The 21,071-nt window shown below is 42.9% G+C and overlaps 1 protein-coding gene across 1 annotated transcript; it reads left to right on the top strand.

Moving 5' to 3' along the window:
- The first annotated feature begins 533 nt into the window (after window positions 1-533).
- slc43a2b (solute carrier family 43 member 2b) lies at window positions 534-17,826 on the top strand. The gene is made up of 15 exons (XM_056411814.1): window positions 534-930; window positions 1,273-1,573; window positions 3,748-4,033; window positions 4,147-4,202; window positions 4,457-4,533; window positions 6,940-7,032; window positions 7,311-7,444; window positions 7,993-8,183; window positions 8,277-8,420; window positions 8,566-8,583; window positions 9,737-9,866; window positions 10,040-10,172; window positions 15,074-15,147; window positions 15,629-15,752; window positions 16,358-17,826. Exons 2-15 carry the CDS (start codon window positions 1,414-1,416, stop codon window positions 16,517-16,519), a joined length of 1,782 nt encoding a protein of 593 aa, XP_056267789.1. The 5' UTR covers window positions 534-930; window positions 1,273-1,413; the 3' UTR covers window positions 16,520-17,826.
- The last annotated feature ends 3,245 nt before the right edge of the window (window positions 17,827-21,071 follow it).

The following is a 21,071-nucleotide window of genomic DNA, read 5'->3' as shown; positions in this document are numbered from 1 at the left end:
ATCTGTTATTGACTCAGCCAGTATTGATCGCCGCCCCGCACCCTTATCTACACACATCCATTATGTTTTTCTCCCAGACTTTTGTTTGGCTTGATTAATGTGTGTCCACATACCACAACTTGATTAAATTAACTAAAATATATCATTCTTATTAATATATATATTTTTGTTGCTCTATATCATTAAGATAATTTGAAAAAAATATATTGTCTCCAGACTCCCGTTCAATACCCTGTGATCAGAGATACATATCAAACGATGTTGTCGCGCGCTGGTTGGCGCATGACGTCATCAGGCAGCCGGTGGTCAGTAGGAGGGGCCACGTGAAGACGCCTTCGTGGGTATAAAGGTAGATTTTCACAACTAACTGCTTATTTTAAAAGAAGTAACGGGAGTTCAACAGGGTGTTTGGATCCGGATGGTTTCTGCTTCCAGCCCTGGAGAGGTAAGGACGTTTGTAATTAGTCATTTACTTTTTAATTTGTTTTTTAGTTTAATGGCATTGTAGAAACATGTTATTTAATTAAATGAGACCATATATACCAGAAGATGCTATCCCTGGTTATATATAATATGTTCTCTAGATTGTTTTCATTTTCCATGCCAACTTTTATCATACTGGTGGAGCAGTGTGTGTGTGTGTGTGTGTGTGGCTTGCTGTGGGAGCTGATTAGTTTATGGTTTGTCTGGCAGCTCCTTCATGTTTCGGACGCACCGCAGTAATTGCAGAGGGAAGTTGCGGTTGGATGGGCCGGAGACCTTTTAGTTTTTGTGCAGTGAGAGAGAGAGAGGGGCCGTGGGGGCGAGGGAGCAGGGAGAAAGACCCATGAAAGTCCAGTTCAGACGAGTTTGCTTCATTTTGTAACAAACAGCAGAATCTCAGTGATGCCATCGCGGATGCTCTCCAAGTTATTCGGGCCTGGCTGTGATGTAAGCTCTTTGTCCTGCGGCACAGTGATGCTCTCTGATCTTTGTACTAGCAGGAGAGTTAATAATTCTCCATTCGTGGTTAGCTACTGCTATTACTCGTTCTCTGGGTCTAATAAAGAGGGAGACTTTCGATTGATCAAAGAAGCGTGTGAAACAAACAGTCTTCAGATATCACGGTTTCATTTCTTCCTCTTATCTTCAGCGGGGTTCAAAGTTGAGTTTTTTTAAAATTATCTTGTGATTTTCTAAAAAACGGAAACTTCCTGTCCTCCAGTAACTCCAGTGATAGGCTAACCCCCCCCCCCCCCCCCTCTCTTCTCCTCTTGTACCTTCCCTTCACAGATAAGAGATCGGTGATCCTTCATCCCGGGCGTCAGTCGGGGCGTCGCTCTCTCTCTCTCTGTCAATCTGCACTTTTTTCCCCTCTCTCTTCGTGGTCTCTCTACATTTCTTTCCCCACTGCTCCTCTCTCTCCCCTCGACCATGGCTCCGAGCCTGGCCACGGCGTTCGCCCGGCGCTGGTGGATGGCGGTGACCTCCATCATCGAGAACCTGCTCTTCTCCGCCGTGCTGCTCGGATGGGGATCCCTCCTCATCATGCTCAAGTCCGAAGGCTTCTACTCGTACCTTTGCAACGAAGAAGGCGAGTTGAATTTTTGTGTCGCAATACTTGCCCCTTTTCCCCCCAAATGTCTTCCATTCTACTTCCCCCCCATCTTTTGCCTTCATTTGCCCTGATGGGGAAGGAATTGCTCTTTCAGAAAAAGCAAATGATCTCGAGCATCTGTCTTCACGAGGGTTGAACTCTTTCTTCCTTCCTAATGAGCTGTGAAGATGAGGATTGGTGATGAAGGGTCCTGACAGTCAGAGTCATTGTGACGTTGTTCTTATTCAATAGATGTAACTTAACACTGCGGCCTCCTCTATTCTCTGAGAAGAATCTGTGTTGGCACTCTGGAGATTAAACCCGACCAGTTGAATGAAAGCGAGCGAGAGAGCGAGAGAGAGAGAGGCTCCAAAGTTAAAGAGCATGCGGCTCCGGTGTCTCATGAACCCTCTACTTTCCCTTTGAGAGCTTTAAGTGTCAGGCGGGTCGAGAGGGATCCGATGAACCAATGACTGTCCTTGTGCCGCTCTTTTTCCTCCTCATCCTTCACTTTGAGGTGCTTTGAGTTTCCTTTTGACCTCTGGTGACCTCTGTGTCGTGCTCCAGACACTAAACTACCGGTGGGATGCAGTTCTCCCCTGTCCCCTTATCTCCAGGGGAGTTTATCTGCCTGGTGATTGTGGGGAGGAGGTATTTCCAACTCCTACGCCGTCTTCCTATTCATCTTTATTTCCAAGTGATTCTTTTTCTTTGCTATTTAAGCTGATTCAGCATTATTGGAGTTGCCTCATATTTGAACCTTCCTCAAGGATACTTCCAGTCACATCAGCCGTGAGACGGCGACTCACCGTAAAGGTATCGAATCAGCACCGAGAACCATGGGGGGGGGGGGTTACTTCCTGGAGAACTTCCGTCTTATCTCGCTCTGATGACGTAACAGGGAGAGCGACGCAGCACCAGCTCAGCTGTTTTTCCTGCACGTGACGCGTGATAGAAGGATGGATTTTTATGACTTGGTCATGTGGAAGTCGAAAGTCCACAGATAGAGGCAGGGAGGAGACGAGCGACGACTGGACAACGTGAATCGGACAACCGGTGGGGGGTCGACAGTTAAAATGATGACGATGCAGCGTAGATTAGGATTGTTGTGCACATGGGGAACGGTGAGAGCTCGATGTCATGCGGGTGGTCATGAGTCACCGTGGTCGAGAAACAAAGGTCATCACGATCTGTTCCTTTGTGTAGCGTCACGTCCAACCCCGTCTTCTTTTTGATTCAAGACAAAAGAACACAAAGTAGGATGTACTTTGTTTTGAAGCGTGTCCTGGTGTCCTTGTAGATAGATGTCGGGGGAAACCATCGAGATATAATGCTGTATCTCAGAAGGTATCAGCACAATAAGTTCCCAAACTTCCCATACTCTTTCACACGGACTCTTCCTGGACTTTTATCTCAGGTTCTGATGACAATGTGAATTTCATGGCCAGGCCAGCTTCTTTATTTTGTCACTTACATTTTTTTATTCGTTTAACATGAAAAAAATACAAAAATGTCAGACATAAACATAATTTATTTTATTTTTTATTATATCTATACATGCATATACATATATATACACACACAATGGTATATATATATATACATACATATTCACATAAATACATTTATACACACATACATACATGCACCAAAACAAAGAAACAACATTTTTCTTTTTTAAAATAAAAGCAACCCCGGCACCCCCTTAATTATCTTTCACTTGTAAATGTGTAAACACCACTCTGCATCTATATTTGCATTTCCCTGAAAAAGTGCCAGCTCATCACATTTTGGACCCTAACTTTCTAACGTACTAACCAAATCCACATAGCATCTCAGCCTCTAGGACAAGTTGGCTTTCCACAAGTCTAAAATATATTTTGTTTCCAATCTTTTCTTTTGCTTCTAACCCCCTTATGGGATGTTACACGTGGGTTTTCTAGTTATAACACGCACATGTAGCCTCGACGTGTAAACGTATCGGGGGCCTGTGAATAAGCAGAACGGGGCGCCTCCATATTTCATCTGCGTGCCAAGAAGAGACACAGGTGTCCACACATTAAAACCATCTCCGGCTCGACGTCACACGGTCACGTGACGATCCACGCCGCTCGATGTTTACGTCTCCCGGTGCGACTCGTCGTTTACCTTCTCGCGTCTTCTTCTTCCAGGCTTCAACAGTTCCAGCTTCAACCTGTCCCTCCCCCTGGCGACGCCGACGCCCGACGAATACGCCGACTACTACGAAAGCGAAGGCGTGGGAGACGGAGTGGAGATGAGGCCCTTGGTCCCCGTGGACGGGCCCCTGAGGATGAACGGCTGGCTGATTTGTAAGGAGCAGGACGAGATGCTGAACCTGGCGTTCACAGTGGGCTCCTTCCTGCTCTCGGCCATCACGCTGCCGCTGGGGATCGTCATGGATAAATACGGGCCTCGCAAGCTGCGCCTGCTGGGCAGGTGAGCGCAGGAGAAAGAAGCATCCAGCTGTGGCGTGATTCACTTTCACATTCTGTGCACACACAAGGTAGATGAGGATGACACTTTAATTGTCCTCTTCATGTATTTTCCAGCATGTGTTTTGGATTGTCCTGTCTCCTCATCGCTTACGGATCCTACAATCCAAATGGTGAGTTTCACTGTATATTTTTCACTGTATTTTTTTCACTGTATATTTTGCACTGTTTTTTTCACTGTATTTTTCCCCACAATTTTTTTCACTGTATATTTTGCACTGTATTTTTTCACTGTATATTTTGCATTTTATTTTTTCACTATTTTTTTCACTGTTTTTTTCCACTTCATTTTTTTCACTGTATTTTTTCCTACTGTATTTGAAACAATGTACAGTTGGTTGTTGACACGGTCCGTGTCTTTCTGCAGAGCTCTCCGTCCTTATCTTCATTGCCCTGACTTTTAATGGCTTCGGGGGCATGTGCATGACCTTCACCTCTCTCACAGTAAGTGTGTGCGCCGTGACGCGTTCTTCTCCGACTGCTTGTCCAGCTGTACATGTGTCCATGTGTTCTATCTTCGTAGGTCTTTGTCCTGCTGCTACAGCTCTGTTATCATAGTTTGCTGGCTCCTTGCCTGCTCACGCTCTCCCTCCTCCTCCCCTCTCGCCTGGCATTCTGTTGTTGTGGCTTCTACACTGCACTCTGTGTTCCTGGGGGGGAGGGGGGGTGTTTATTGGGAGAGGGAGTTTACTCGATTGTTCATGACAACTTTCGGCCGCATCTATATCGTTGCCCTTCAGCAAGAACACCATGGTGTCGGAGCAGCTCGTCTCTCTTTGCTCACGCCGTAATGCACAGACACGGAAAAGAAAAGATGAAAAATCTGAAATATATTCATGAATCTGTTAGTATTTTAGTTTAGTATGCTCCTACGCTTTGCCCTTTAGAGTTCCTTATTTTGTGTTTACAGGGAATTTAAAAGAGTATCGCCTTCTTATAACATTGTGAGAAGTAGATTTGAATTTGTCTTCTTCCTTGTTTACATATGGAGCCTAAATTACCCACAATGCAAGTGGAAAGCAGTTCATCTAGAATCTTTCTTTCTAACTCCACACAACGATTTAAAAGAGCCGCTGAATGTTTTTATACAACTTATTTAGTACCTAATGTTTTGTTGCCCTTTAAGATCGAGCCACAGAACCCAGAAATACACGAGGACGAAACCCCCGATGTGGGATCCACTCCTCACCATTCATTTGCATTCTTTCCCTGCTGCTCTTCCTCTCACTAATCCATCCCCTCTTCATCAGTACAGTCTTACAGTGACTCTCACAGGAGTCCTGGGCCCTGCCATGGTGATGCTGTTTAGAAAAGGGCCTCTATTCCAGTAAATCTCCCAATAAATGTCCCGTTTCTATACCACCACGGGCTGTTACCGGGAAGTCCATCTTCCACGTGGTATTTGTGACCCGACATCTATCATGATTGTTGCCCCACCACAGGCCTGCACGCCACAGTGATGTAGTAAAACCATAATCTAGAGCTTTGTTTGCTCTTTTTTTTTATCGGAGGCCCCGTGTGTCTGTACATTAAACACATCCGACACTGAAACCACCTTTGACTGCATCTCCCCCACAACCTGATATACAATACTTGAAACACTCAATGTCGGGTTAATCATCAGCCTATATGCTGCTCATTGGCTCTCTGATGATGACTCCATCATACAGGCATTCAGTCTCAGCTGACGGCTAATGTTCTTGTTAGGTTTAAAACCCGATGAGTGCAGCTTTCTCCAAATACTGGTGGCGAGACTGCAATGAAACACTGGGCGCTTCAATATGCATACACAATACTCAATTTAATCCACACATACACTACCGTTAAAAAGTTTGGGGTCACTTAGAAATGTCTTTATTTTTCAAAGAAAAGCACTGTTTTTTCAATAAAGATAACATGAATCAAAAATACACTCTATACATTGTTAATGTGGTAAATGACTATTCTAGGTGGAAACGTCTGGTTTCTAATGAAATATCTCCAGAGGTGTATAGAGGCCCATTTCCATCAACGATCACTCCAGTGTTCTAATGGTACATTGTGTTTGCTAATCGCCTTAGAAGACTAATGTCTGATTAGAAAACCCTTGTGCAATTATGTTAGCACAGCTGAAAACAGTTATGCTGGTGATATAAGCTATAGAACTGGCCTTCCTTTGAGCTTGAAGTTTGAAGAACAAAATTAATACTTCAAATATTAATCAATATTTCTAACCTTGTCAATGTCTTGACTATATTTTCTATTCAATTTTCAATTCATTTGATAAATAAAAGTGAGTTTTCATGGAAGACACGAAATTGTCTGGACGACCCCAAACTTTTGAACGGTAGTGTATATAAACCATTTCCTCAGCTCGCCCCAGTCTTATGTAATAGAATTTGCTTCTCTACTCTTTTGAAAACAGAGCAGCTTGCGACCGCCTTTATATCTGGCCGTGACTCGTGTTCCATGTCACTCCGTCGTGCTACACTTCCTCTGATGTCTGCTTGCTAATTGGTTCCCACTGTCCACTTTTGACCCCCGGGTCAAAAGGCCCCCCCCATCCTCATAGTGTTCTCCAGCAGCTCCACTGCAGCTGAGATCACCACGACGTTTAACCTTTATACGTACACTACCGTTCAAAAGTTTGGGGTCATCCAGACAATTTTGTGTCTTCCATGATAACTCACTTTTATTTATCAAGACATTTGAAAAATAAAGACATTTCTAAGTGACCCCAAACTTTTGAACGGTAGTGTATATCCACCGCGGGGTGTGTAGCGACCGGATTACGCAAGAACAACGAGAGCACAAAAAGGGACGGGCTGTGACGATGTCTCCTTTTTCCTGTCTCCTTCTCTTTCCCTCTAGCTCCCTAACATGTTTGGGGACCTCCGTTCCACCTTCATCGCCCTGATGATTGGCTCCTACGCCTCCTCCGCTGTCACCTTCCCCGGTGTCAAGGTAACACACACTGCATCAGCCCGCACACACCGACACACCTGCACTGACTCTATATGTCACCCAGTTTTCTCACCTCTCCCCGTATGAATCTCTTCAAGTGCGAGTCTGGAATTGTTTGCTAAATTATTGCATTTTTGCATGCACTGCTTTACCTCTTGAACGCAACGTGCAAACACACGTGTCTTCCGCTCTTAGCCTTCGATCGCGTTCTTATTCCAGGTGTGTGTGTCGCGTCGTCGTGATCTTTGTGTTTACCCGTCCTATCCCGATGTTCACAGGTGATCTACGACCTGGGCGTAGCGTTCATTACTATCCTGGTGGTGTGGGCCGCGTGTGCCGGAGTGGTCTTCCTGAACTGCTTCTTGAACTGGCCAATGGAGCCTTTCCCAGGACCAGAAGACATGGACTACAGGTTGGTACTGCAGGTGTTCAAAGTGGCAGACGGACAACAGTTGACAGTAAAAGTCCCCCAATGCATCGATGTAAGCTCGCTTATAATCCAAAGGACATGCTTGTAAACTATCAGGTCCAAAGTGCATTGAGAACCCAACGCCACGGACACTGTTTGACAAATTATTATGTCACGTGCAAAAATGTGCAGTGTAAGCAAATTCTGCCTGCTGACGACTGTACTCATCCCTGTGGGAAACTCTTGTTAATTAGAATATATATGAATGCTTCCTGGATGCCACCATGTTCTATTAATGATAATTACTGTATACATTTTTACAATTTTTTTTTTTTTATTGGTCCATGAGTTTATCTCGTGTCACGTGTATATATGCATATATAGACGTATATATATATATGGTAATTGTGTTTCAGTGTAATTTTATATATATGTGTGTATATATTTATATATCTTTCCTCACGCATTTTCCATCGACTCTCATTCTCTTATATTCTTTCCATCCCCTCTTCCTCCTCCTCCTCCTCCAAATCCTCCTCCTGCTTTCTCAGTGTGAAGATCAAGTTCAGCTGGCTGGGCTTCGACCATAAAATCACAGGGAAGCAGTTCTATAAGCAGGTGACCACGGTGGGGCGTCGCCTCAGCGTGGGCGACAACCTGAAGCCGAAGGAGCTGGCCAATAAGGACGGGAACAAGCTGTGCCTCTCCACCATGGACCTGGAGATCAAGACAAAAGAAGAGAGTAAGATAACTCAACCCCCCCACACACACACACCCCTCGTTTTGCCCTTCTCACTCTAATGCGTGTTGCTCTCCTCCTGTGTCTCCCCTGCAGCTCAGTCATTCTTAAAAACCATCATCAGCCCCATCTTCCTGCTCAGCCTGGTGACCATGTCCGTCACTCAGCTCCGCCTCCTGTTCTACATGGGCGCCATGAACAGCGTTCTGGAGTCGCTCAGCGACGGAGACCTCAACACAGGTCAGTGGCTCTGCTTTTGGGTTTTTTTTCTTGGTGTGCGTAGACAAATATGAACACTTGATTGTTTTATTTTTCTTTCCTTGGATCAAGTTGTTTCTCGTGTGCTTCGTAACTAGACTTACGAGAACTTTAAATTGATTTTCAGTGGAAAGAATGGAAGTCGGTGAGAAGTAAATCTTGTATCCGTAGATCACTGAATCATTAGATGATTAACTATAATTAGAGTTTAACCTCTAGGCGTTGGTTTGACATCACAATACTGTACTAAATCCACTAACAGTAGTACTGACTTTTTCATAGCTTGTGTTGTTATTTCATTTGACCTTTGTTTGACCTTGCCCGTTCGCCATGTTAATAACAGTCATTCAGCTTTAACCTGAAACCACCAGGTACCATTTGTTGTACTCATTAACCCTCCTGTTATGTTGTGGGTCAAATTGACCCGTTTAAAAGTTTTGAAAATTTAGGAAAAATATTTCTAAGTACTTTTTCTGTATACAACTTTTTCTGCTTACCTTATTAAGTGTAATCAACGTATAAAAAAAACCCTAAAAAAATAGCATGTATTTGCAACCCGCCCTGCAGGTTTATATAACAGAGATGATGTTCGGGTCAATTTGACCTGGCAGTGAAAGTGAAGGCTAAAAGAGGTCAGAAGGGTCACGCTTAGACTATTTCTTTCTTTGAATATAAATATGTATGTATATATAAATGTGGGACAGTCTTACTTACTCCCTCCCACCAAGTTTCAACACACACTCAATATGACCCTGAACAGCACGGGTGTCATCTCTATTTATCTACATCACCCCATGAATTTTTTTTTTACAAAATGCAAATAAAATTTAGGAGAAAATACATGTTATGATAGACTAATGCAATATAGATTTAGATTTTTTAAATGTACCTAAAAAAATGTTTGAACGTGTATTATTCATTAAAACGAGTGAGTTCTCCTGATTGAACTCTGATCTATGAAGAGGTGAATAACTCAATTCCACTAAAAACTGATTTCATTGTTAGTAATGACATTAGTGATGAGGTACAAACTATAGTTTTTAGGATGTTTTGGTTTCGGACTACCTTTGGATGATTCAACATTAACCGGGTCAAATTGACCCAGGAACATCACGGCTGTCTGTGAGAAGCGAACATAACAGGAGGGTTAACTAGCTTTGTTCCTGTACCATCATAATCATCAACCAGGTAGAATAAGGTCATCTGACATAGTGTTATCCTTTCCTCAAACAACCTCCCCTTTCTTATTTGTTCTCAATTCGTCATACTTACTTCAACCTTTCCGACCCTCCTCTCAGTGGGTCTGTACTCCTCCATCTTCGGCATCCTGCAGCTGCTTTGCCTGATGACCACTCCTGTGATTGGTCAGATTATGGACTGGAAACTGAAGGACTGTGATGATGGAGAGGAAAAAAAGCCTGGTAGCAAGTGAGTAAACTTGAGCCTTAAACTTCCTCAAATCCACTTTCCCCGTATAACTTCAGACTACCGTGGCAATGCAATGTCTATTTGACAAATTAAAGCAAGAAATTCACTTTTATTGTGACATAAAGTTGTGCTCCAAGTGTAATCTGACCTCTCTTTCTGATTCTGTCCACAAGGGGGGAGACAAAGGTTAAGCGCAGAGACAAGAAAGCCCAGAAGGTGACCAATGCCTTGCGAGCGTTCCTCCTCACAAACGTCCTTTTAGTGGGATTTGGGATCACGTGCCTGGTGCCCAATCTCCCCGTGCAGGTGAGTTGTCCTCTTCAGGCCTTCAATGCGTGTCATTTTATAACCCTATTGGTTTATTTATGGTGTTTTATTCAGTTTGAATCCTTAATTATATTTTACAATGACTGCTAAATACTGTTAATGTAGTCAGGCTATAGGACATCTACATATTTTAGGGGGCTGAAATCCAGGAGCATTTAAAAAGAAGTTGGGGGCACTTTTTGAAAATTATGAAATAACATTTAACCCTTGTTTATAAATATACTTATTTAGGTTTACAGAATATGAGCAATTGTAATGAAAATGGCAATAATAAGACTATTAGGCAGAAGTCTACAGATTAAAAATGTTTCCTGCGAATCTTTAAAAAAACATAAATCAGACAATTTAAAAAATCTATTTATGTGTGGTTATATATTGTTAAATTAACAATTATAACTTATTTCTAATTTTTTTTCTAATTCAAAATTATATTTATTGATTTGTTTGTGTGTACCAACCTAGTACAGGCAACACAGATGGGACACACAACAAAGAACAAAAACAAAATGCTATTAAATTATCATAATGACTAGAGTAAGTCATGGGGGTATTTGTTACCCCTCTCCTCATTACATCAGGGGCAAATTATATTTCTTAGGGGCAGTTTTGCCTTTGTGTATTTCCGACGCTGAATGTAGTATTACGTGATGTAGCAACGGAACACGGGGGCGCAAGCTAGCATGACTCTACGAGATAGCTATTGTAGCTTAGCTTAGCATGGACACATCAAACATTAAAGTTGTTGTTATCGTGTATTTTATTCAGTCAATCACAGCAGTGCAATACAACATTATTCAATATAATATACAAAACAGAAAGACTGAAAAGGTATCGGTAGAAGCCATCGTGGGTTCAGTGGTGAGCTGGAGCGCCAAGCTAGTTTGTTTCCACCTGTTTCCTGTCTTTATGCTAAGCTAACCAGCTGCTGGCTGTAGCTTCTACTCCTTTAAAGGTACCTTATGAACTGACCGTCATGGCCTACAATGATTCTGAGTATTGAACTCAGAACATTCCTGCCGACGGCTATGAGGCTCTACAACAGATCACCTCTTGCCAGATCATAGTGCAATAACTGCAATAATAACTTCATATCCACACTATGTTGATCTGCACTTCACACATTTCATTTACTTACTCTACACATATACACACACACTTCATTTTCATTTACACTACACACATACACATACTTTGCATTTTGCACACTGTCTATATTTAATATTTTTATATTTAATTTAATTTGTATTGTATTGTGTATGCATATATGTTGTATAGATACTAGGGCTGTCAGCGTTAACGCGTTAATCTATGCGATTCATTTGGCCGCGTTAACGCACTAAAATATTTTAACGCAATTAACGCAACTTTTTTTTTTTTTTTTTAAACCGCGGCAGTACGGTTTGACACAGTTTCCGTTTTTAAAACAATTATTTCTCCGCGAAAATAAGGAGCAGAAATCAGTTTAACTCGTGGATGAATCAGTCGGGTTTCCTCCTCCGCTCCTTCCTCCCGTCTCCCCCTCTGATACACAGAGGAACGGAGGGGCGACGTGTCGGGTGACGCGCGCGGAAAAAACTCGTCACACGAAACCTTCAACGTGATTTGTCAATCCGTTTGTCTGTCAACATTTCGGGGAAAAAACAACCAATGAACACTCAGTAAATCACAAAGGACCTCCCACCTCACAGGTTAGGCTCATTTAGCAGCCTTTCAGTCAGAGAACCAGAGGACACGACGTGAGGACAATGAGCCTTATTTCAGAGCTGAGATTGTTCTGGAATGTTTGATGTAAAACACGTGGGGGTGTGTCACATGCAAAAGACTTTAAACGGTGAATTTAATTTATTTTGTAAAATGTATAAAATGAGCCCAGCCTCCAGAGGGTTAACGTGACATATGTGAATGTCAGTCAGTCACCAAGGCCACTGGTTCTGCTGTTCAGTGGTAAAGATGACAGGACCAATGGGGTCTCAATATACTTCTTTTTTTTAACTAATCTGATGTTTCACTGAAGAAACAATTTATCATCCACGATATTAAATACCTCGCTGGCACTGTATATGTAGGAGCCTCTTTGAAAACACAGCTCTGTGGGAAGTTTTGTCTTTAAAAAGAAGGAAACAACTTTTAAGCGCGATTAATCGCAATTTCAAAATGTGCGATTAATTAGTTACTTTTTTTTAATCGATTGACAGCCCTAATAGATACATATATATTTTACTTTGTATACTTATTGTATGCATCTTTATCTTTCATCCCTGTATTTTATTTTTTATTCTTGTGTGTTTAGTTTATTGGTGCTGCTACTGTTACGACAAATTTCCCCTTGGGGATTAATAAAGTACATATCTATCTATCTCGTTCTACTTTCATCTTCCTTTCCACAGATTGTGTCATTTGTCTTGCACACCGTGGTGAGAGGGTTCCTTCACTCGGCGGTCGGGGTCTCCGCTGTGTAAGTCTCGATGTGCTTCTGACCTCACATCACCCACAAAGGCGGACGTGAACTCTCTCGGCAAATAGTACGGGCGCATCCCCACGGCCAACAGTTCAATGTTCGGGCTACAGAAGCGCCCTTCACGCACACATGGTCCGGATGGCACCACCGTTCATTCACATAAACAGCGATCCCGCCTCTTCTTACCGCCTGTGTAGCGCCTCTGTCAGCCCGAACAGTCCTGAAGCCGGGCAAAGACGCTGTGATCCGGATAGTCCGCGTGTAGCCACGCTCAGTGAAGCACAAGAGACTGCTCTCACGGAAGATCCTCTCGGTCATTACCAGCGCCGAGCTCATCCGTCTTATTCGCCAAAGACCTCACGTTCCCGTTATGATCGACGGTACCGAGGGTTTGTATCTCCTCGCTTTAGCCCTCCGCTGACACCCGATCTGCAACCGCGAGCCCTCCTCCGTAGCTCCAGCGGGATCACAGGTCTTTCTCCAGGCAGAAGCTTCGGCCTGCACAGCGATCAGCTGAGCACGCGAGTAGACGACGGTCCCGCCATTGTTTTGCTGCGGCTCACCGATACTCACGATAAAGTGAACAAAAGCCACAGTAGAATTATCGATAAAAGTAGTTATGGTCCAGTGTCCGACCGTAACTAAGACAAACGTGAAAGAAAAGAAAAAGAGAGGAAAAGTGCAAAAAAAGACAATAAAATAAAAGCAAAACGCCACTACTGAAACAAGCAGCCGTTGGCACAGCGCCATTTTACGGCTGTCTGTGAGAAGCGAACATAACAGGAGGGTTAACTAGCTTTGTTCCTGTACCATCATAATCATCAACCAGGTAGAATAAGGTCATCTGACATAGTGTTATCCTTTCCTCAAACAACCTCCCCTTTCTTATTTGTTCTCAATTCGTCATACTTACTTCAACCTTTCCGACCCTCCTCTCAGTGGGTCTGTACTCCTCCATCTTCGGCATCCTGCAGCTGCTTTGCCTGATGACCACTCCTGTGATTGGTCAGATTATGGACTGGAAACTGAAGGACTGTGATGATGGAGAGGAAAAAAAGCCTGGTAGCAAGTGAGTAAACTTGAGCCTTAAACTTCCTCAAATCCACTTTCCCCGTATAACTTCAGACTACCGTGGCAATGCAATGTCTATTTGACAAATTAAAGCAAGAAATTCACTTTTATTGTGACATAAAGTTGTGCTCCAAGTGTAATCTGACCTCTCTTTCTGATTCTGTCCACAAGGGGGGAGACAAAGGTTAAGCGCAGAGACAAGAAAGCCCAGAAGGTGACCAATGCCTTGCGAGCGTTCCTCCTCACAAACGTCCTTTTAGTGGGATTTGGGATCACGTGCCTGGTGCCCAATCTCCCCGTGCAGGTGAGTTGTCCTCTTCAGGCCTTCAATGCGTGTCATTTTATAACCCTATTGGTTTATTTATGGTGTTTTATTCAGTTTGAATCCTTAATTATATTTTACAATGACTGCTAAATACTGTTAATGTAGTCAGGCTATAGGACATCTACATATTTTAGGGGGCTGAAATCCAGGAGCATTTAAAAAGAATTTGGGGGCACTTTTTGAAAATTATGAAATAACATTTAACCTTTGTTTAAAAATAATAAATATACTTATTTAGGTTTACAGAATATGAGCAATTGTAATGAAAATGGCAATAATAAGACTATTAGGCAGAAGTCTACAGATTAAAAATGTTTCCTGCGAATCTTTAAAAAAACATAAATCAGACAATTTTTAAAATCTATTTATGTGTGGTTATATATTGTTGTTAAATTAACAATTATAACTTATTTCTAATTTTTTTTCTAATTCAAAATTATATTTATTGATTTGTTTGTGTGTACCAACCTAGTACAGGCAACACAGATGGGACACACAACAAAGAACAAAAACAAAATGCTATTAAATTATCATAATGACTAGAGTAAGTTATGGGGGTATTTGTTACCCCTCCTCGTTACATCAGGGGCAAATTATATTTCTTAGGGGCAGTTTTGCCCTTTGCCCTCGTGTGTTTCCGATGCTGAATGTAGCAACGGGACACGGGGGCGCAAGCTAGCATGACTCGACGAGATAGCTATTGTAGCTTAGCTTAGCATGGACACATTAAAGTTGTTATCGTGTATTTTATTCAGTCAATCACAGCAATGCAATACAACATTATTCAATATAATATACAAAACAGAAAGACTGAAAAGGTATCGGTAGAAGCCATCGTGGGTTCAGTGGTGAGCTGGAGCGCCAAGCTAGTTTGTTTCCACCTGTTTCCTGTCTTTATGCTAAGCTAAGCTAACCAGCTGCTGGCTGTAGCTTCTACTCCTTTAACGGTACCTTATGAACTGACCGTCATGGCCTATAATGATTCTGAGTATTGAACTCGTGCTACTTTCATCTTCCTTTCCACAGATTGTGTCATTTGTCTTGCACACCGTGGTGAGAGGGTTCCTTCACTCGGCGGTCGGGGGTCTCTACGCCGCTGTGTAAGTCTCGATGTGCTTCTGACCTCACATCACCCACAAACACGCATCATTTTATTTCATTTATTTAAATTTATTCAACCAGGAAAAGCCTCATTGGGATTAATAATCTCCTTTAAAAGAGTTTTCTGACCAAGACAAGCAGTAGCAGTTTAAACAAAGTTTCAGAGATACAACATAAAACAGACAAGACAAGGGAAAAAAGAAAGATTGTTTTTTAGATCACAGCAAACGAAGACTAAAGTCATCACATCCCATTTCACACAGGTGCACATACCTCAGTCAAAAAACATCTTCAACCAGAGGAACCTTCCTCCAACTCTTTCAATCTATTTTCAAAAGAGAACCGGTTCCTGGAGACCCAAACCAGTCTGCCTAAAACCCCCTTTGCCCCCAAAAAACATCCTCATCCTCGCCTCCGTCTCCTGTATGTGGACGCAGCTTCCAGCCCGAGAAACTGAACGCACCTCTTCTGTCCCTGCAGGTATCCGTCCTCGCTGTTTGGAAGTCTAACGGGCATGCAGTCGCTGGTCAGCGCTGTGTTTGCTCTCCTGCAGCAACCCCTGTTTCTGGCTATGATGGGGCCCTTGGAGGGAGACCCATTCTGGGTATGAATACACACACATACACTACCGTTCAAAAGTGTTGGGTCACTTAGAAATGTCTTTATTTTTCAAAGAAAAGCACTGTTTTTTCAATAAAGATAACATTAATCAAAAAGACCCACTATACATTGTTAATGTGGTAAATGACTATTCTAGGTGGAAACGTCTGGTTTCTAATGAAATATCTCCATAGGTGTATAGAGGCCCATTTCCATCAACGATCACTCCAGTGTTCTAATGGTACATTGTGTTTGCTAATCGCCTTAGAAGACTAATGTCTGATTAGAAAACCCTTGTGCAATTATGTTAGCACAGCTGAAAACAGTTATGCTGGTGATATAAGCTATACAACTGGCCTTCCTTTGAGCTTGAAGTTTGAAGAACAAAATTAATACTTCAGATATTAATCATTATTTCTAACCTTGTCAATGTCTTGACTATATTTTCTATTCAATTTTCAATTCATTTGATAAATAAAAGTGAGTTTTCATGGAAGACACAAAATTGTCTGGATGACCCCAAACTTTTGAACGGTAGTGTATGTAGACTCTAAAAACTCTCTCAAATCGAATCATCGGATGTGGCTAATTCTGGTTTTATCCCCTCAGGTCAACGTCGGCCTCTTTGGTCTGAGCATGCTGGGCTTCTTGCTGCCGCTCTACCTGATCTGCTACAGGCGGACGCTCGACAGAGAGCAGCAGCGAAAGGAGGACAGCGCCAAGATCTACGTCAAGCTCAACGGCACCGACATCCCCGAGGCCTACGTCTAGAGAAGAAGCCAACGCGAGGAAACTCATTTAGAATAAGACTTTTAAACCTACCACTGTGTAATTGTTATAGGTCCCCGAGTACACACGCAAACAAACACAGGCACACACACACAACTCTGAACCGAGACAAACGGATGCTGCGGTTGTCACAGGAGACGGATCAGCTGGACGGTCGCTAAGGAGGAAAGTGAAGAAGAGGAAAGAGGAAAGACTGTGAAAGGAAAGAGGCGTGAGTCCTCTGCATCTCGCCCCAAACCCTCTGACTTCTCTTTTTTTATGCCCTCCGTCGCCGAGCAACACATCAAGTGCAAATCCGTTCCACACAGGACTGTTTTAATATTCTCCAAATGAACAGAAAAGGAGTTTGTTAAGCTCATGAACATCCTCCAGGACTGAATAACCTCACCATTATTAGTTATTATCTCACATGTTGATGTTGTATATCACCCTGATTGTACATCCCATAATATAGTGCTACCAGTCGAGTCACCTGCTGGATTTTTGATATATGATGTAAGTGTGGACCACATGGCATTATCGAGGGACAGGAAGGAGAGGAGAACTGCATCGCTGACGTTTTGAAGAGGATCGTTATGATTAATTATGGGGATTGTTTTCTTATTCTTTTTTTTTTTTTTGTACCTAACATCTTATTATAGTGTAAAATAGCCGAGAATACACCGTAGTATGGATGAATGTCAGCGTTTCCTTAAGGCTGCATTGTGAAAGAGGGGTGTCAAATCTTAACCGCGGTATAGTTTTGCTCAAAGCGAAATGTTCATGTACGTTTAGAAGTATTTATTTTATTGCTTTCTTTAGTTGTTTTTTTTATGTTAAGTTTGCCTCGCGATTATACTTCATGTGTGAAAAGATCTACACATATCAGTCAAAATAGTCCCCCCCCCCTCATCATGTTTCCCCATCAATCGATAAACGCATCATCTTCCACCGATACTGATTGGCACTTTATACCCTGGGGACCTCTTCACAATAAAGTCCACACACACACACAGCTCATCTCAGCACTTCTCTCCTGATGCCTCTCGAGGAATAATACCACTTTCATGTCGGACTCTTCCTGCCTTCTTATGTGTATTTATTTCAGTTTGCGTTCACTTCTCCTCCCGTATTTAAATCCCGCCGTGCTGTCGGCGTGTCACATGACTGATCACATGACTCATCGTATACACACTGTCGTTGGCGTAGAGCTCGAGGTCATGTAGAGATGTCGGGCAGGCGTTCCTTTTTTTTTTTTTGAAAATGGAAGAATGTGTGGGAGTTAATAAAGATGAGATGATCTCTTTAAATGGTCGATCTTTATTTTTACTGCATGAGGCTAAATTAAATGACTGGAACTGTATTTGTGTAATCTCAAGATTTAACACTCCCATTCGGAGTGCAATGACACAACAGATCTTAACCCAGATATTGCTTCCTTTTCTTCATTTATTATGGATGCATGACTGTTTCTGAAAGTTTATACAACATGCAGGTGCAAGTTAAGTTAAAGGTGTTTAGTTAGTCAGTTGCTTAATAGCTTTTAATTTGATATTCAGGTTTGAGAAGACAACTGTGGCCTTTTGAGATTTGTGAATCAAAAACGGTGAAAAACAATAATGGAACAAATATGCAGCCAATGGAGTTTTTAGGTTGTTGTGAACCCAACGAACAGAGGTCAGCACCGGCAGCTGGTTTTTGAGGGCCGTCGCACTCGAAGAAACATGTATGTCTGCCTTATTTTAGGCATAAATGCAACAGAATATTATAGGTGCTTTTTGCAGTTTTTTAAAATACAGAATAATACTGACAAAGAACAGATACTCAAACCACAGACATTCAAATTAAACCTACAAAGAAATGGGCACTGATCCATGACTTCTACTTCCAACACACACACACACACACACACACACACACAAACGTCTTTACCTTTTTCTTCCACATACATTATATTTATCCATGACCCGCCTGCCGAATGCTGATCTGCTCTCACAACAGTGTTTACTGTGGGAGCGCGTCAGGCTCCTGACTTCATGTCCCCCAGGAAGCTCGAGCAATTCTGATTTCCCACCAGATATTCCCGGAACACTCTCGCTCCATGTTTGGTTTGACCGAGTGCGTCAACACCGCACTCTGCCACCGGATCGCCCTCCAGATGATTATCACGTGTCCCCGAGACACCTCGGCACCACCCCGTGTCACCTGAGAACGTCCCTCACATCGGGGACAGCGGCTCCCGGAGCTCTGCTGGCCTGGTGCTGCTGTGTGTGGGCCGACCGACCCCCGGTGGTGCGTTCAGGGACACAGTTCAATAAGGCAACGTGAGCCCATCGCCCTAAAGTCACAGATAAGCTAGATAGATAGATAGATGGATGAGTGGATGGATGATAGATAGATAGGTGGATGGATGGATAGATGGATGGATGGATGGATAGATAGATAGACAGATAGATAGATGGATAGATGGATGGAGAGTTGGATAGATAGATAGATGGATAGATGGATGGAGAGATGGATAGATAGATAGATGGATAGATGGATAGATGGATGGAGAGATGGACCTTCATTGTATGTGTATATTGCAGGAGGGAGAAGGGGTTCTCTCTACAGATGAGAAGACAGGATGATAAGCGGATGCTGCTGCGCTATAAATACAGCATGCGCTGCGGTGTTACGTAACATTAGACTCACACACGCATATGTGAGGCTGGATGAGGGACCTGTGATTCCTTGTCATCGCATCACGTGCCACCACAACGGTATAGAGCCCAGGGTGGCGGTGGACCCAGGGGACCTCCACGGGTCCTTGACCGCATAACAGGTCAGCCTGCGATGCCTCCGTGGCTTCACGAGGACGACGGCCCCGGGCGGCGGTCGCGGCTTCGTCCTCTAGCGCATGTCGGCGACATGTGTGTGATCGTTATTTGAAGTACACATAAAAAACATAATATGAGTCATCCAGGTCTGATCTCATATGGACAGGAGTGTTTTGGGAGTTTCTGGAGGCAGACAGTCACACTTTGCTCAGAGGGCTCGTGGAGCGGCCCGAGTCAACGCTTTACGACCACGATCTACATCACCGTGACGGCGATGACGCAGAGGGTGCGTCATCAGGGTTCAGAGGATCTGCACTAAGTCTGTCTGATATATTTGTGTACATATTTTAGGAGCTGGTGCTGCTGTCTGTGTGTAAAAGATTATTACAGATATTTTTAGTATGAGCGATGTACTTTTCTCAATCTATTCCCGGTGAACTAAAATCAATTTCAACATTAGAGAGCCTCTACATTACAAATGCACTTGAAATATTATATTTTTAAACATTAAAAACACCTCTTGTTGTTGTTGTTGTCTCGGCTATACTATTCTATCTAGATTCAAGGTTCAATGTTTTATTTGCCATTTGTGCCGAGAATCAACAGTCCAGACACATTGGACATCTATTACATACACTACCGTTCAAAAGTTTGGGATCACTTAGAAATGTCCTTATTTTTCAAAGAAAAGCATTGTTTTTTTCAATGAAGATAACATTAAATCAATCAGAAATACACACTATACATTGTTAATGTGGTAAATGACTATTCTAGGTGGAAACGTCTGGTTTCTAATGAAATATCTCCAGAGGTGTATAGAGGCCCATTTCCATCAACCATCACTCCAGTGTTCTAATGGTACATTGTGTTTGCTAATCGCCTTAGAAGACAAATATCTGATTAGAAAACCCTTGTGCAATTATGTTCGCACAGCTGAAAACTGTTTTGCTGATGAGAGAAGCTATAAAACTGGCCTTCCTTTGAGCTAGTTGATTATCTGGAGCATCACATTTGTGGGTTCGATAAGACTCTCAAAATGGCCAGAAAAAAAGAACTTTCATGTGAAATTCGCCAGTCTATTCTTGTTCTTAGAAATGAAGGCTATTCCATGCGAGAAATTGCAAAGAAACTGAAAATTTCCTCCAGCGGTGTGTACTACTCCCTTCAGAGAACAGCACAAACGGGCTCTAACCAGAGCAGAAAGAGAAGTGGGAGGCCCCGGTGCACAACTCAGCAAGAAGACAAGTACATTAGAGTCTCTAGTTTGAGAAATAGACGCCTCACAGGTCCTCAACAGGCAGCTTCTTTAAATGGTACCCGCAAAACGCCAGTGTCAACGTCGACAGTGAAGAGGCGACTCCGAGATGATGGCCTTCTAGGCAGAGTGGCAAAGAAAAAGCCATATCTGAGACTGGCCAATAAAAAGAAAAGATTGGTATGGGCAAAAGAACACAGGCATTGGACAGAGGAAGATTGGAAAAAGGTGTTATGGACAGATGAATCCAAGTTTGAGGTGTTTGGATCACACAGAAGAACATTTGTGAGATGCAGAACAGGTGAAAAGATACTGGAAGAGTGCCTGGCACCATCTGTCAAGCATGGTGGAGGTCATGTGATGGTCTGGGGCTGCTTTGGTGCTGGTAAAGTGGGAGATTTGTACCAGGTAAAAGGGATTTTAAATAAGGAAGGCTATCACTCCATTTTGCAACGCCATGCCATACCCTGTGGGCAGCGCT

Source organism: Pseudoliparis swirei, chromosome 3 (genome assembly GCF_029220125.1).
Source record: "Pseudoliparis swirei isolate HS2019 ecotype Mariana Trench chromosome 3, NWPU_hadal_v1, whole genome shotgun sequence".
NCBI lineage: Eukaryota > Metazoa > Chordata > Actinopteri > Perciformes > Liparidae > Pseudoliparis > Pseudoliparis swirei.
This window is presented reverse-complemented; position numbering and strand designations above follow the sequence as displayed.

What these genes read in the sequence shown, in the direction of transcription:
- slc43a2b (XM_056411814.1), top strand. Translation starts at nt 1,414, where the DNA reads ATGGCTCCGAGCCTGGCCACGGCGTTCGCCCGGCGCTGGTGGATGGCG. An exon ending in TCACCTTCCCCGGTGTCAAG is followed by an intron (nt 7,033 to 7,310) that starts GTAACACACACT and finishes CGATGTTCACAG; the next exon opens with GTGATCTACGACCTGGGCGT. An exon ending in TGCCCAATCTCCCCGTGCAG is followed by an intron (nt 10,173 to 15,073) that starts GTGAGTTGTCCT and finishes TCCTTTCCACAG; the next exon opens with ATTGTGTCATTTGTCTTGCA.